The sequence below is a fragment of the Cuculus canorus genome, chromosome 3 (genome assembly GCF_017976375.1).
Source record: "Cuculus canorus isolate bCucCan1 chromosome 3, bCucCan1.pri, whole genome shotgun sequence".
NCBI classification, from domain to species: domain Eukaryota; kingdom Metazoa; phylum Chordata; class Aves; order Cuculiformes; family Cuculidae; genus Cuculus; species Cuculus canorus.
The window spans coordinates 44324545-44340282 of NC_071403.1; the positions used below are offsets into that span (position 1 = coordinate 44324545).

General features: G+C 39.2%; 1 protein-coding gene across 6 annotated transcripts in view; it reads right to left on the bottom strand.

The window, feature by feature from the left end:
- Positions 1-15738, bottom strand: part of MAP7 (microtubule associated protein 7) — a 115336-nt gene that overhangs the window by 98554 nt on the left and 1044 nt on the right. For 2 of the 6 annotated variants that reach the window (XM_054061136.1, XM_054061134.1), the window contains exon 1: positions 4386-5061. The exons of 1 other annotated variant lie outside the window; for it this stretch is intronic. In XM_054061136.1, the coding sequence (XP_053917111.1) occupies positions 4386-4518 (133 nt within the window). In that variant the 5' untranslated portion in view covers positions 4519-5061. Of the gene's footprint in view, positions 1-4385; positions 5063-15738 lie in introns of those variants that run through there. 3 more of the 6 variants (XM_009557472.2, XM_054061138.1, XM_054061135.1) reach the window with 2 other exon arrangements.

The following is a 15738-nucleotide window of genomic DNA, read 5'->3' on the forward strand; positions in this document are numbered from 1 at the left end:
GTTATTATTCAAATTTATAATCCAGAAATATGAGCATTACTTTTCCACACTCTTCAAACACAACATTATCAATAGTCTGAGAAGGTATTTACCTTCTCCCCCCAATGAGGAAGGAGAGGAGGCATCACTTAAACATTTCATAAAATTGAGTAAGAGTTAAGGCTTTATCCATACTGCACAAAATCAAAGGGCAGAGTAGGGAAATCCTAAAGTGAATTGAATTGCTTCTGCCTAAATTCAAACAATGGCTGAGGCCAAAGTTCACACACACAGGTTGGATATGTTTAATACAAAAAACACTAATCTACCTGGATGTATTGTGGCAATTTACATACTGAACCACATTCACACAACACGTTCAGTCTCAGAAACAGTATTTGTTTTACAATGCAAACTTTAAAGGAACATTGAAGCTGTTAAGTGTGTGGTTCAGTGCCTATTTTGCCTGGTTTCTTTGTGGAAATACTTGTAAAACTGCTGAAAAGCTGGTGACTAAAACCAAAAACAACTCAAGTGCAAAATAAGCTGCTGTAAACCTGTACAAACTCTATTTGAAGAATGCGCTATATAGTACATTATATGCGCTTGTGCAGTATAACAGGAAACGAGAATAGATGCTGTTAATAACATTAAAAAAGGAAATTCAATGTAACATTTATTTGCACTGTTCTTCCATACAACAGCTAGACCACAAGACCCTGCACAGTGGGTGCTATACAGACACACAACAAAAATGCAGGCCTTATCCCAAAAAAGTTAAAACACAGTCCTTGCCACAGTAGCACACTTGGGATGTAATAAATAAATAAATAAATAATAATAATAATAACCAGTCTATTACTTTGCTGTGAAGTGATTTCTAAGGCTGCTTAACAGAACAAGACCAGATATCCCTGTAAGATTGGTTGTAGGCAGACGCTGATCCCAGTAGTTCATCCTCAATTCACCTTCAGACTTCAACTAAGAAACAGTAAGCAGGATTTATTACCTGGAAGTCTGGATAGTCACAAGTCTGTGTTAAGTACCACACAACTTGGATGCCTGTGTTACTTCTCATTGTTCTTATCTTACAAACAAGACATTAATTTTACCTTCATTAATAGTCAATGATGAAAACATCTCTTTAAAAAAATCACTGAGACTACATTTGAATTTCCCAAATTGCTATTTTGTAGATCTCCACTCAGTTCTGCACTCGAGCTCACTAATTTCAGTTTTAAGCATCTTCCTGAAGCTTGCTTGGTTGAACTAGTATCTTATCAAAATGACAAAAGAAAGCAATAAAACTTGAGTACTCCCTAAGCAACCCAAACACACAGACACACTCTCAAGCTAAAGGAAACTGTCAAATCCATTAGGAAAAAAAAGGAAAACATCAAACCCAAAAACAAGGGAGAAACCCGTACAAATGTCTACAAGATAAGATTCATTTCTTGATAAGAATGTTGCCTGTGAAGAAAAATGAACAGCTTTTAGGATTTCCAAGGAACATATTTAGCAAAAGAATGATTAGTTCCCCATCAAAAAACACCAACAGAAAAGTCTCAGCCCCCACATACACTCATCTAATGTCATCAATGATTTCAACCAGCAAACATGTCAAATCTAACAGAGAATTAAAAAATGTCTTGACAGACACAGGCTCATACAAAATTCACATTCATACTTGTAGAAGGTTCTCAGTCATGGATTGAACAAAAGAATTATCTTAACTTTCTAACTACTAGTTAGCTAATTGATACACAGAGAAAAGTAGCAACATTATTCAGAATCCAGAAGTCGTTTTCCAAAAACATGCATTTAGCAGTTAGGGAGGAAAGGGTGCGGGAGTGGAGAGGTAAAAAAGCAGTGAATATAATTCACATCAAAGCAAAGGAAGCAATAGGAGCACATGGCTACAAAGGTTAGTGACAGACTGAAAAAAAAGAATCCTTGACAAATTTTCAGTTCATTATTTGTTTACAGTGGAGGAACAAAGTCACTGCCTATCAGACTTCTCAGATTACAATACAGACAAAGGCAAGAAAATAAATTGTTCATATCAAACTAAATTTACAGAAAATCTCACAAATGTTAGCCACTTTATGATCCACATAAACAGTTTTTTTTTCCCCAGATGACAAAACCAACTCTCATACAAACTCTAATCAAGCTTTAGGATTCTGAGAAGATCTGGACTACCAAAACGATGACAATTTTAAAACTTCTGAAGATATTCAAATATCCTTAATGGAGGAATAAGATGCTTTAATACTTTGGAGTATAAGATCCATCAAAGACCTCTTGGGTTTTGACCTGCTGCACAAAGACAGGTCCAGTATGATTAAAGAAACTGCAGATGAATATAACATGAAGCCCATCTGCCATGAAGATGGCACTGACTTAGTACATGCTCGGGGGAAGAAGAAAAATCGCAACAGATGCAGGTGCTTGCTTAGCAAACAGGATAAATAAAAAACTATGACAAAGCAAACACTGTAAAGTAGCAACAGGACATCAGACATTAAAGCAACTAGAAAGCCTCAGATGACTCCATGACATCTTACATTTCCACTCACAGCTACACTGGAGTGAACTTGCTTGGTATCGAGTAGGGAAGGGAGAACACAACCCTTGAATACATCCATTCTCCATGACAAGGAATTCCAGCTCTAACTCACCTAAACATGGATAACACATTCAAATGGACAGCAGAGTAACAACATCCATCAGTGTGACAATGGTGTTCTACAGACACTATGAGCTATTTTAAGTATTTAGTAAAAGAAAAATTAATAAGTATACTTGCAAAATATTTTGCACACCCTCCTATGCTATTTCTCACTAGAAGCATTCAAGATAAGCCACCACATTTTTATATTAAGACCACATACACTTGTTAGTTTGCTGTCTGTTCTCTTGTGCACATTCATCTACTTAATATTTTCACAACAACAAAAGAAAAAAGGAAAACCCAAGAATAGAACCTCAGTTATAACAAGAAAGGCAAAGAAAAAGCACATCTGCATAACTGCTACAAGTAGAAAACACTAGCTAAGACAAAAAGAACTTTTACCCTGGGAAACCCTCAGTGCCATTGAACAAAACCAGGAAAATTGCTGATTCATATCTTTGTGGACTGTTGACTGTGGAAGTTATCCAGTGTGTGATAAAGGAAAGTAATTTGCTTCTTAAAACATTAAAAACTCAGTACTTTCACACTATATTTTGTATCCCCATTTTATTTGGGCAGTTTCAAATACACTGAAGAGCAGATAACTATGTACACACGACCCAAACACATTAGGCACATTAACAATTACTTGTAATATACATTTCATCATGATGCTCAAATCTGTCAGGCTCATTACTATGTGGATAAGAAAAAAAGAACAAGCTGCAAACTCAAGAAAATCCCAAGCTTCGAATTTGTTTCTAAAGCTACCAAGCTATCCTCTTCCTTCAAGTAAAAGAAAACAACCAGTTATCTGTAAATTATTCAGCTCTAATAAATATACATACTATAAATTTGCTATTTAAATGCTTGCTAGCCTCTCCCCTTACATGGTAGAATGGTAACATTTGAAATTTGAAGCACTGTCTTAAGCCAAGAAACTAACAGAATTTTAAGTTGCAGGATCCCTGCCAGACCAACAGAATTTAAACAGTAGGATCCATGAGGAAAACATTAATTACATGATACAAAATAGAGAGTGGCTATGCAGGCTTGACAGACCTCTGTTGTAAATCAACGAGTCATCAGCATCCCTCTGCCACTACCACTCACTTACTAAGCATCACAAATACTTTTCTTTATCAGGTAGAGAAACTAAACAAATTGTGTTGCACTTAAAGTCAGCATCTTTGAACAATGTGTATTTTTTTATACTCTGCCAAAATAAATTACCTCATGCCCAGGAACGAAAGTATATCTAATTTTACATTGTCTTTGGAAAGCTGCCTTCTATAACAGGGTGGTATTGCATTCTCTATTCTCCAAGCCTACAATCAGCTCTTCTTATTACAGAAGGTAAAAGGTTTCTTGTAGAAGGTTTTTTACACCTTTTTTATTTATCCAGACTGTGCACAGAAATCAAAGAAAACACACAAATTCACTGATATATTTCTGATGCAGGACTCTCAATCCTCCCAGAAAAAAATGGGCTTAATAACTAAAAAGTATTATTTTCTTCATATCAAAGCAGATGACTACATAACAATCTAGGGGATTTAGATACAGCCATCTATCAAGCACAGTGCACTTCTGGGTGCCAATATGCATTACTAAACTGCACCAGTCACTCACAGACTCTCTATAGCACACAAGAAGAGCTAATAAAATCCCGTGCCTGCTGTGCAGCGTATTCAACACACAGCCCTGACTGCGCTGCAGAACTGCAACATACCTTTCAGTCCTTTGGAATTCCCATTCTTTTGCTGCTCATCCTCTTCGTTAATGGTGAATAAAGCCGGAGGATTTGGCCTGGCACTTGTCTTCTTTAGTCGTTCTTGTCGGAGGGCAGTAGTTGAACCAAGCATGCTGCTGTTGCCTCTTGCTTATTAAAAAAAAGTAACAAACTGCAGCCCCTGCTTCACAGCTAGCTGCAATACTGCCTGTTCATTTGAGCACTTGTAAGAGAGCCCCTATAGATAAGCAGTATGCAAACAGCTGACAAATACCAACATCCACTCAGTAGTGAAAGGCTGGCAGTCTTTCCCCACCTTCAAGAAAAGCCCTAATTAAAGTCACATTGGTTTGGATGCTGCTCGCTGCTGTCTTAACCTGTTCAAATCGTTTCCCAGCCCACAGCTCCGGATTCCTTGCTGCGGCACCTTCTTCGCTGCAAACCTCTTCCAGCTACAGCACACTAAAATATTCAGCACGCAACACAAGCGGAGAAAATATGATACGCCGCTGTTAACAGTTGCCCTGACAACACTGACACATCCTAATCAAAGGGGGTCTATGAGTGTTGTCTCCTCAGCTGCAGCAAGCCGGTCTCAGGAACGCTGTCTCCTGCACGCTTGTAGAGAGCTGAAAACACCTCAGCAGCAGAGGCTGCTCCTTCCTCCTCACAGGGCGGTGGGAGGATGGAGTTGTGCTTGCACAAGCAGATGAGCACTGAGCGAAAAGCCTGAAAGGCTCCAGGCATGAACCTGGATTTTGCCAGCTACTCTGCTTATTCACATATAGAAATTTTAGCCTAATCTAAACTACACCAATGAGGACGAGTCTTCTTCCATATATGCATGTGTTGAGTGTCATCCCCTCCTTAACTTAATCATCTTCCTATGTAGTGCATACCTTTTGCATTATGAATGCATACACCCACAATTACAGACAGGTGTTGGAACATTCTTTTCTGTGTGTGAAAACTCAAAACCCACAATTTCTAGCTTTGTACAGACGTAGGACAACGAAAGGACTTTTGGAGTGAATATTCTGTGCTGCACCATTAGTTTTACAACACCAACCATCAACATTTGTTTTGCAAAATGAACAAAATATAAACAATCTGAGTGGTTTTAATTAAGTTGGATTTCCTTCATATCCTGACATTCTGGATTTTCTTTAGCCATTTATGACAGAACACTTGCTCACAAGTTTTGCAGTCTGTATATTGCTCTTTACAGCTCCAAATGCCACTATGCAACATACTTTTACCTGTGAGACCTTCAGCTTCATCTAATTCCACCTCTCTAATTCAGTGTGTGCTCACTATTTCAAAATGTCACTGAAGAAAAACTGCAAAGTAGAATATCCTTAGAGTATTAAAACTACAGGATTTTTCTCCACTTGAATTTTTGTTTAAAGAAAAGTGATGTGATGTGACCACCTGCCACAAGATGGCTCATACTGAAAATACAAGATTATACAGATGCATATAATCACCTCAACGACATCAGTACTGAAGAATAAGGGTCAGAGCTTATGACAGTCAACATAGTACATATCACAGTGGCCTAGGATGCTCTTTACAAAGGAGTCCTGGATGGTGCTCAGCTGACAGGATAGCTCTGTTCTCACACCCCTCGGGCTCATCAGCCAGGAACCCAGTGAATGGAGAAAAACACAGCACCATCTGAAGGCTTAGCTGCACCACTGTTCCTTCGTCTCCAGCACAAGCACAAAGCACCCAACCAGAACAGAAGTGTTCCGCGGCAGGGCACCAGTTCTGAACCAAAGCCACAGCCCACCTCCAGTACGTCCCACTGCTTGGCTGCACCTTGGACTCTGGGCGTACACGGAAGCTGTACACAATGACATTTGTCTACAGTTAAAGACGCTTTGTACTGAAGGGTGTGGACAAAAAAACCCCAACACCCTAATTCTACCACAAAGTGTTCTTTAGCTCAACAATTTGTCTGCTGGGGTTTGTACAAGCTACTGTTTTGTCCTGTAAGAGAAACAGCTCCATTCCTCAAATCCCATCCACTTAATGCCCACCACAAATACTACATAACAGCATACTTATAGCCACAACTCCAGGATGGCAGTACCATGAATACTTTTCACATATGCCCAAGACTGTTGCCAACAGAACAAAAGTAACTGAAAACAACACTTACATGGTAGCTTAGTTAGATATCACTGTAATATCACTTTCACTATTTTAAGTCACTAAAAAAGGATTTCTGCCCTTTTAAACATTTTCTTCAATCAGTCACCTTTGATTGCTAAACTACTTTAAATAGAGATTTTAAAATATATGAGTCTCATCTAACACACAAAAATACACAACTGAAGGGGCTTCCAAAGGGGCTTTCAAGCTTACAGGTATGCTAACTGTTTCAGCATCCCCATTTCCTTATTATCTAAGGAGTTAAGAACGGTTACAAGATCGAGAATGCCTTCCTTGATCCTCAGAGGATCCCCTGCACTCATAAAAGTGACTTGCTCCAAGTATAAAACATAGTAATGACTAAGTTTGATGCTTCAGGGTCTGGTGAATATGGATTTGGGCTATTACACACAGGCAACTGATGCAGTGGTGCATATTACTTTCTGGTGACTTACTAACATGGAGTTGAATCCTAACAAAGAAAAGGATCAACAGGACATTCAGCTTATGCAGCATGGTTACATTTCAAGGCCTCTGTGGTTAAAAACTATGCCAGCCCACAACATATTACCAAATGCCTAATAGAATGGCATCCTATCCACCTGTAACCTATTACAAATTAAAGACACCTATCACAATATCAGATACCACTTAACTTTAGGTACTTGGCTATTTGTAAAAGACCCTTTCTAACAGCACTATTAAATATACATAAAAAGATACCAGTGCTGCACAAAACCCAACTGCAATGATAAATCCCCTCCCTCCATCTATTGGTTTAGGGAAGAAAAAAATTCCAGAGGTATCCCTCAAAAGAAAGCTTTGCTTATAGTCTCAGCTATATGGGATGAAAGCAACATTCCTTTGAGGAATAAAGTGCTACATTATTTTAAGAGCGACGCTGCTAAATTCTTTAAAAATAATTTAAAAAACCCAACCATTTGCTTACACAGCCCCTATTAGTGTTCTTCCTCCTCTAACCATTAGTTGCACTGTGTACAAAAACAATCACAGTTGAGCTCTTCCAGATAGGGTGAGATTGTCTCAAGAGACGGAATGAGGGCAACTGTGTATCTTGAGGGTACTGGATAATTTTGGGTTTTTTGTTTCTACAACACTTTCAAACTAATTATCAGTTAAACCACTGCAGTTAAAACACACCTACTTTCTCCCACTGGATTCTATAGGTATAATTACTTGCACGATACATTAACTGATATGCAAGTCCTAAACAGCAGTTTGAACAAAGGCTATTAGGATAATTATATTGTGAACTAGGAAATGTAAATATTTATAACAATGTGCTAATTGATGTTTATGCTTTAACATTAGGTATTAAGGCATGATATCCCTGCCTATGAAACGACAGGCGGGTTGAAACCAGTCACTAGACCAGTCACCATGATCCCTACATGCAGCCTGCTACGGGTAACCTGATAATTCTCAGTGGCTGAACTCTAGATTTTCTATCTTCTTTCATTCACAGGGCTGTTTCAGTTTCTGTAAACTATCCAAACACTACATGAAGCTCATTTACTGTGATTTAGAGCATAATGAGTTGCACAGAAGTTCCTGTTCCACAGCCACTGCCTTGTGAAGCACACTGCCAGTCTAAACTTACTGAAGTGAACCTTTTTATTCTTTCTTAGGGGGGGAGGGAGACAAGAGGCAGTTTTCAACACAAGTTAGTTAGCTATCAGAAAGAAAGGAAAAAAAACCTTGTGAAGACAAGACAGTTTGTATCTTTCGCAAGAGCTGGCAGGCAATGATAACTAGGACTGTGTATGCTTTCAAGAAAAAAAACACTTGATGTAACACACATCTGCAAACCACCTCGTATCATTGGGCATGTCAGGTTACATTACAGAAAATCAAGCCAACAGAATGCAGGATCATCTACTTTGCAAAAGGGCAAAAAAAAATTATAGACAAATTGCCTATGAAAAACCCTGCAAACAGAATGACATGTAAGACATTGCTGAATCACAATACACAGATTTTACCTCCCATTCCACGAGACACTCTTATGTTCACCAAGCTAGCTACATTTTATATTAATTTCATATCTTTCTCCTGCAATTTTCTTAGGATAAGAGCAGTTATTTAAGTTTTTTAAAAGAACACTATATCCAAAGAGAAAACAACCAAGAAATCGTGATTTGATGGGGGAACCTCCTCGCATCTTCTCCCTCTCCCCCCAAAAAACCACCACCAAAAAGCGGGAAAAAAAAAACCCCAAACCCAACCACTCAATGCTTCCAGGTCTAACGAGCTCTCAGTCTTAACATACAGAAAAATCTACTATCTGCCATTACTGTGAAACCAAGATACGATTATCAACTGATCAGACCACTAGTTAACTTGCAGCCTTCAAGCTTCCCTTCCTCCCCACTGCCTGAGGGATTTAAAAAAAAAAATTATATCAAGAATTAGATCAAGATTAGATCTCCTTTCCAGACTGCCAGTATTTCACGACGTTAATTCTGATTTTCTTAGCACTGAGAGGTTCAGGACAAGGTAAGTATCTACCTTATATAGCAGCATCAAGAATGGGTGTGGCATTTAGCATTTATAGATGTGTTTTCCCAGCATGGAACAATAAGGTTCCATGGGGAACTGGGCTCCAAATGTTTCTTTCTTGAGAAGAAAGATCAGGAAATTCAAGGCACAGTTAAAAGCTCCCATCCTGTTCTGCAAAACCAGTACACCAAAACATTTCAATGCACCTACCTATCAGAATATACAATCATATTTTGTATGGACATTTTCAACATTAATAATCTACATCAAAACTTTTTTTAAGAACTCATTTAAAAATACATAATATAGACAATGCTCAATATAGGATATCCTGAGTTGAGAGGGACACATAAGGATCAATTCAACACTCTGCTCCTCACTGGACAATGTTGGAATACACAGACATTGACCAGACTCCAAACTCAATCTCTCCCTAACTTCTGTCAGGAGAGTAATTTCTTCGTATTTATTTTCTACTTCACTAAGTTTTGAATCAGGCTAGAAGAATGAAGAAAGCAGAGCCTTTTTTCCTCATGTGAGAAAACAACTATTTACTCAGCACCAAAAAGGCTGGAAACCTTTTCAATGCCATGCAAATCTGGGACACAGCAAAACAGCCTTAAAAAGACAGACAGGATTTTTACTGCTCGGTTTGTTGTTTGTTTGTGTTTAAAAAAAAAAAAAAAAAAAGGGTAAAAAGTTAGTTGGAAATAGCAGAAATAGCTACTATATCAGAAAAAAACAGACACTTCCTTCCATTAAGCAAATCACTGTCTCAAACCTCAGGCACACTGCTGCTCTTGTATTCTCTTTTCCTTCTACCTCTTATTATCAAAAAGGACAGAGAATAACACCATTTTTACACAGGTTTCCAAGTCTCTCTTCAAAGATATCTCTAAAGCCTCACTTGTATATGCAAGATAATACAGGATTGGCAGATTATTTTTGCAGCAGTACATTAAATTTTCTAAACAACTTCAGTATTTGGTGTATAAACTTGATACAGCCATTGATTTCTCCTTTCCACCTTCTTGTAAGGAAAAAAGACCTCTCGCATTAAGCAGCAAGATCGAATATAAAATGCTACAGAATGAGGGAAAACTTAATCTTTTTGACTAATGAGAATCCTGCTGTCAAGACCATAGATGCACTCCGAATAGCTTTAAATAAGCAATGAGTCAACTCACTTCTAAAAGTCAAGGCCACAAAATCACAGTAGTTTCATGAACTTATCCTGCATTCATCCATTAAATTAGGTGCTTCAACTCAAGAAAGGTCAGAACTTTTCAACCTTTCTAAGCAAACATCCACTTAAATATGAGCTGGGGAAACAGAGGGGAGCAGCAGTGTATTATTATGATTCCTCAGAAAGCAAACTTCAAAAGGCAAGTTCACCTCTTTTCACCAATCTCTCCCGGACTTTGAATAAACATGTCTTTATTCTGCTTTCATACCTCAGCAACTCCATTTCCAACAAACTGAATTCAGAATTATTATCCATATCTGCCTAAAAGATATTGAGTTTTAAATGAGCTAGGTCTGGAAACAAGAAAGCAGATACCAGGTCTTTATCTGCCTATCAACTATCCTGAATACTTTGGCTCCTTTACCTTATCCATCTGCTTATGGGTCCCATCATGTGTGCTGCAAAGACTGTGCACATGCTATGTAGTACTGTGATCAAAACTACATACTTCAGCCGCAGAACTGTAAATGCTAAGAGCAGTCGCAGCAATCCCCTCACACGATGTGGGAGACTTGCTTCTCCAGTCCTCACCTTTTCCCCACCCACCATAGTCCTGGTGAAACACAGGCATGCAGCTGAGCCAGCAGCTGCGCTGCCTACAAGACCCTGGAGCAAGAGGCAGCTCCACTAGGAAACACGTCTCCACACAACATGCTCAGGCACAGACAGCTTCTCTTGGAGGTGACCTCTTCCCAGCTGGAGCTGTCTCTCTGACATGCATGCTGCCAAATACTGAATCCAAAGGATGTTGAGAGCTCCTCAGAAGTCACTAAACAGAAGGTAAGCGCTAACTATTTTCCCTTCTATCAATGAAAACTGAACCCGTGCGCAATTCCCACGCACAGAAAACTCTAGGAGAAGGCTGGGAGCCCTGCCTTGTTCTGACTCAAACTCACTCATCAGAGCAAAAGACACGTGAACATGGAGGTAAGAGCCTCATCAACCATAAACACTTTAAACATGTGCACACCAATAAAACAATCAAATACAAGATGCACATTAAAAAGTCTTGTTACATTTTTTAATTAAATGGATTTGCATAGTATGACTAATTACAAATATTGCACAACACATACCATGAGGAATAAAAACATATTAGATCATTCTTAGCCAACAGTTTTTATTTACAGATAATAGAATGATTTTGGATCAAGCCCTGTATAAGAACATATCATGTAACTTCAGCAAACACTTAACTAAGGAAAGGCAGCAAGGAATGGGGACTCACAAAGCAGCAGTAAACAGGAATGCAGTAGAAGAGAGAAGTCATCAATGCTAATTACCCCACTAACTAACAGCCTGGGCACTGTTGCCACTGCTTTCATCTATAAAAAGAGCTTATTTTTTAAATACCTAGTTTGTATACATGTCAAGAGAACTAAGCACTTGTAAAGCACTCAGAATTAAGAGTACTTATGTAAGTACTAAGCTTTTTAGTAGAAATGTGAAGGTACTTCAAAGAAAAGGTGGTATGCCAAGAACAAATTAAAATGTTCTTCAGTTTTATTACTGACAGTATATGATGGATGGAATCCTGTGAACTACCACTGCTCTCCCAACATCTTACTTCCCAACACATTTCTTAGAAGGTGACCAAGAAGTCTGGACTTTTGGATTCTATTAACTTCGAAGGAGAACATATTAGTGTATTAAACGCAGACATGAGAAATGTTTGAAGACCTCAGAAATTTATTTCTGTCCCTCCATAACCTAGTCTCACAGTGACTATCAATCTGGTACATAAATCATGCCATCGTGTACATCTCTGAAGAATCTCAAGTCAACAGGAATCAGGGTTGCTAACGCCATCCATTTGAATAGCGAGGCAGCCTACCCCCAATATGTCATCTTCACAGACAACTTAGGGTCACTTTCCTTGAACTCTGACTGATCTCCTAGGATACGAATTTTCAAGATTTTTCTCCAAAGCCACAAAGGGTGTGCATATATACCTTCTACTTACTTTAATGAAGCAAAGATTGATTTTAATGAAAACAAATGTGGCATGACTCCCAAATCAGTGCTCAGGAAGAGCTGCAGAATTAAATCTGCATGAGTTTAACAAACGCACCATCTTCTCACAGCCTTTTTCACCTTAAACATGTATAATATGCACATAGCCTGCTCTGCTACAGTTCCCAGCAGGCCTCTGCATTTAACAGAAGTCACATACAGGGAATCTCCTACTCCTAGGAAAGGTGGGTGCACTGACAGTTACCACAACATCAGCAGCAGCATGCTGTGGCTTGTATTGTGGGTCTAGGCTTATGCACAATTTTTTCAAGTGGAAAGGAAGATCTACTGCTGCAAGATTATACAGTATTTACATAATTGAGGCAATTATTGCACTGATCATATTTAATTACCTTAATACCACAAATAACTTTCAGCTGTAAAGTATTAAACTTGTTTACATGTGAGAGTAACAAACCAGCCATCATAGAAATACAATAGCAGCCATCTCAGATTATGTAAATTCACAATATTTACAGTTTGAAATAGCACATATGAAAGAACATCCATTTTCAACATGAAGCAGAGGTAAAATCACAATGCATACTACTTCAGCTAGATTAGTAGAAGCTGTCTCTCTTCCTGCAGAGAAAGTAGCATATACCAAGAGACAAAACTTTAGCAGCTTTCTTAAGCTGATGGATGGCTTCTATAAGGATTTTAACACAGATCTACACTTGTAAACTTAATTTAGTTGTGTTTTTCTAATATCCAGTCTAAAGCTCCCTTGGCACAACTCAAAGCTCCCATCCTATCACTCATTACTTGGGAGAAGACACCAGCACTTACCTCACTACAACCTCATTTCAGGTACTTTTAGAGAGCAATAAGGTCTCCCCTCAAGTCTCCTTTTCTCCAGGCTAAACAACCACAGCTCCCCCAGCCGTTCCTCATAAGATCTGTACTCCAAACCCTTCACCAGCCTCGTTTCCCTCCTCTGGACACGCTCCAGCACCTCAATGTCTTTCTTGTACTGAGGGGCCAAAAGCTGAACACAGGATTCAAGACGTGGCCTCACCACCGCTGAACACAGGGGCACGATCACTTCCCTGGTCCTGCTGGCCACACCATTTCTGATAGAAGCCAGGATGCTGCCCTTGGAGGGAACAGGACCTGCGTGCTCCAGGCAGTGATAGAACCTGAGGGACACCCCCCATTTCTGGGAGTGAGCTGCGGGAGCTATGGGATTCCTGTTGCACCTTGTGTTTTCCTATAATTAACCTGTTTGTTAAAAAAAAAAAAAAAAAAGATAATGCCAAGGTAACATTTGTTTATCCTTGTGAGAAACACTTATTCAGTGGTAAAGTACTGAGAAGGGCAAAGTCTTCAAAGCAAAGGCAATAATATTTTTATTTTACAATTCACCACTGAATCGGACACCCTTCTAAAAAAGACATCTTACAAATGCAGTAGGTGTATGTACGACTTATACAAAAAAAACCCCAAAAACGCTCAAGTCTTCAAAGAATGTTTATTTTTTTTTTAGGTTATCCAACCACGTCTGGAGACTTCCTTCAGGTTTTCTCCTGGCCTAAAAATGCTACATCTTACAAGACAACTAAGCATAGCAATAAATTCTTGCAACTGTAAGAGAGTGTTTATCCCTTCAGGTTATTTATCCATGTCTGGAGATTGTATGCGTATTATCTCTTGATACAAGACAGATTCCTATGACAAGATAATTAAACATACAAACCAGCTGCATCAAAACTTATCAATTCATTCTCACATCCTGGTATTTTCTGTCTGAGAATAAACCAAGTGACGGATATAAACTCCCAGCAGCTGTTATAGAGAGAACACCGCAGTGTCTGGCTTTAACAAGCTACCTGGCACCAACATCATTATTGCTTTACTGCAAAAAGACCAGAACAACATCAAACTCACTTAGAAGAGAACACTAGCTGGAAGAGTATGCAAGATCACGACATTAAAGGGTTCTCCTTTTGCAACAAGCCAAACGCATTGCTCTTCCTGGTCTCCCAGAGCCTCTGCAAGCTGTTCGCTCTGCACAGAGCCGCCCAGCGCACACGTAGGGGAGGCTCACAGGCAGGCACATGTACAGGAGTGGGCAGCCACAAAACGAGGTGCCTTAGAAGCTTCTGTGTTTGGTATTCCCCACAAGAGGGCCCCTCTCAGCACTGGAATCACCGAAAAGCTTTTTAGCCCTGTGAGACGGTCAAGTAGCTGTGATAACAAAATTTTAACTTGGTATAAGTTGGTGCAGCCCTTTCAGACTGAAGTCATTTTGCCATCTATGCATTTATGAATGCCAGAGTGAAAAAAAATGTCACCCCGGTAATTAAGCCATTATTCATCTGAAGAAAGCTAGTTTAGCACAGCAGATGCCCACCAATAAAGGAATCCACTTGTAATGTGCCTCTGCAAAGTCCTCAAAGTCTGTTTGTCCAGCCACAGGAGGGTAAAAAAATACAAACACACACCACAATACACCCAGGGCTATTGAGCTGGTTTGTTTTGTTTTCTTAAACAGGAGCAATAAGTCAACCAGTAGGTAATTGCACCAAACCAGGATGGTAGGTTGACCTTATTGAGGAACCGGATCCAGAAATGGGTGTTCAGCTTGCAGAGCGCAGTGCAGCCAGAGCCATCTGCATGGCCCTCCCTGAGCACACACTTCTGCTCACTCATGGGTGGACCAAACAGCTGTGGAGCAGCTCCATGACATGCTACAAAGGTGTTTCTGTTTGTGAACACCTCGAAAGCAGACCTTGCGATAACTCAGAGACTTAAAAGAACCTCAACAGACAACAAATAGCTTCACAGAAGTTAACTCAGACATTTCGTGCATGAGGAAGTTCTGAATGAACTTTAACAGCACAAACCATTCTAAACTCAAAATACTCAACAACTTACACAAACAGATCTACCTCCTGTCTACAGATATGTCCTAATGAGTAACAGTTCAACACAATAACATGAAATAAACTACAAATCAAACTCAATAAATCTTTGGCAAGTAAGTCCTTCACAATGTACAGTACAGAACTTGAGAACAGTTTGTTAAACGTGGCATTATAAACATGTTGACAGCCAATTCTTCCTGTGGAAAGTAAAGCTAATGTGGTTGCAAACTCTGAAACACACAGGATAGCAGGTGCACGTCCTTTGCAAAGCCGAACTTTTGAGTGGTCGCTGGGAGAGATCTGTAAAAGGAATTTCTGAGCAAAAGCACAGTACTTTCAACTTCATTAAAGAAAGAGAGCAATTGGATGGGTCTGCCCACAGTTGCTGCTTATGACTGCATGGCCATATTATATAAAACATGTATTTAAAAATATTATCCTGTGGAAACACAGTTAGTTCACCAACAGCCATATGGCCTATTCATATGTTGTTTTGATGAAAAACCTCACTCTGTGATTCAGAGATAAATTTGGACGTATGATAGAGAAG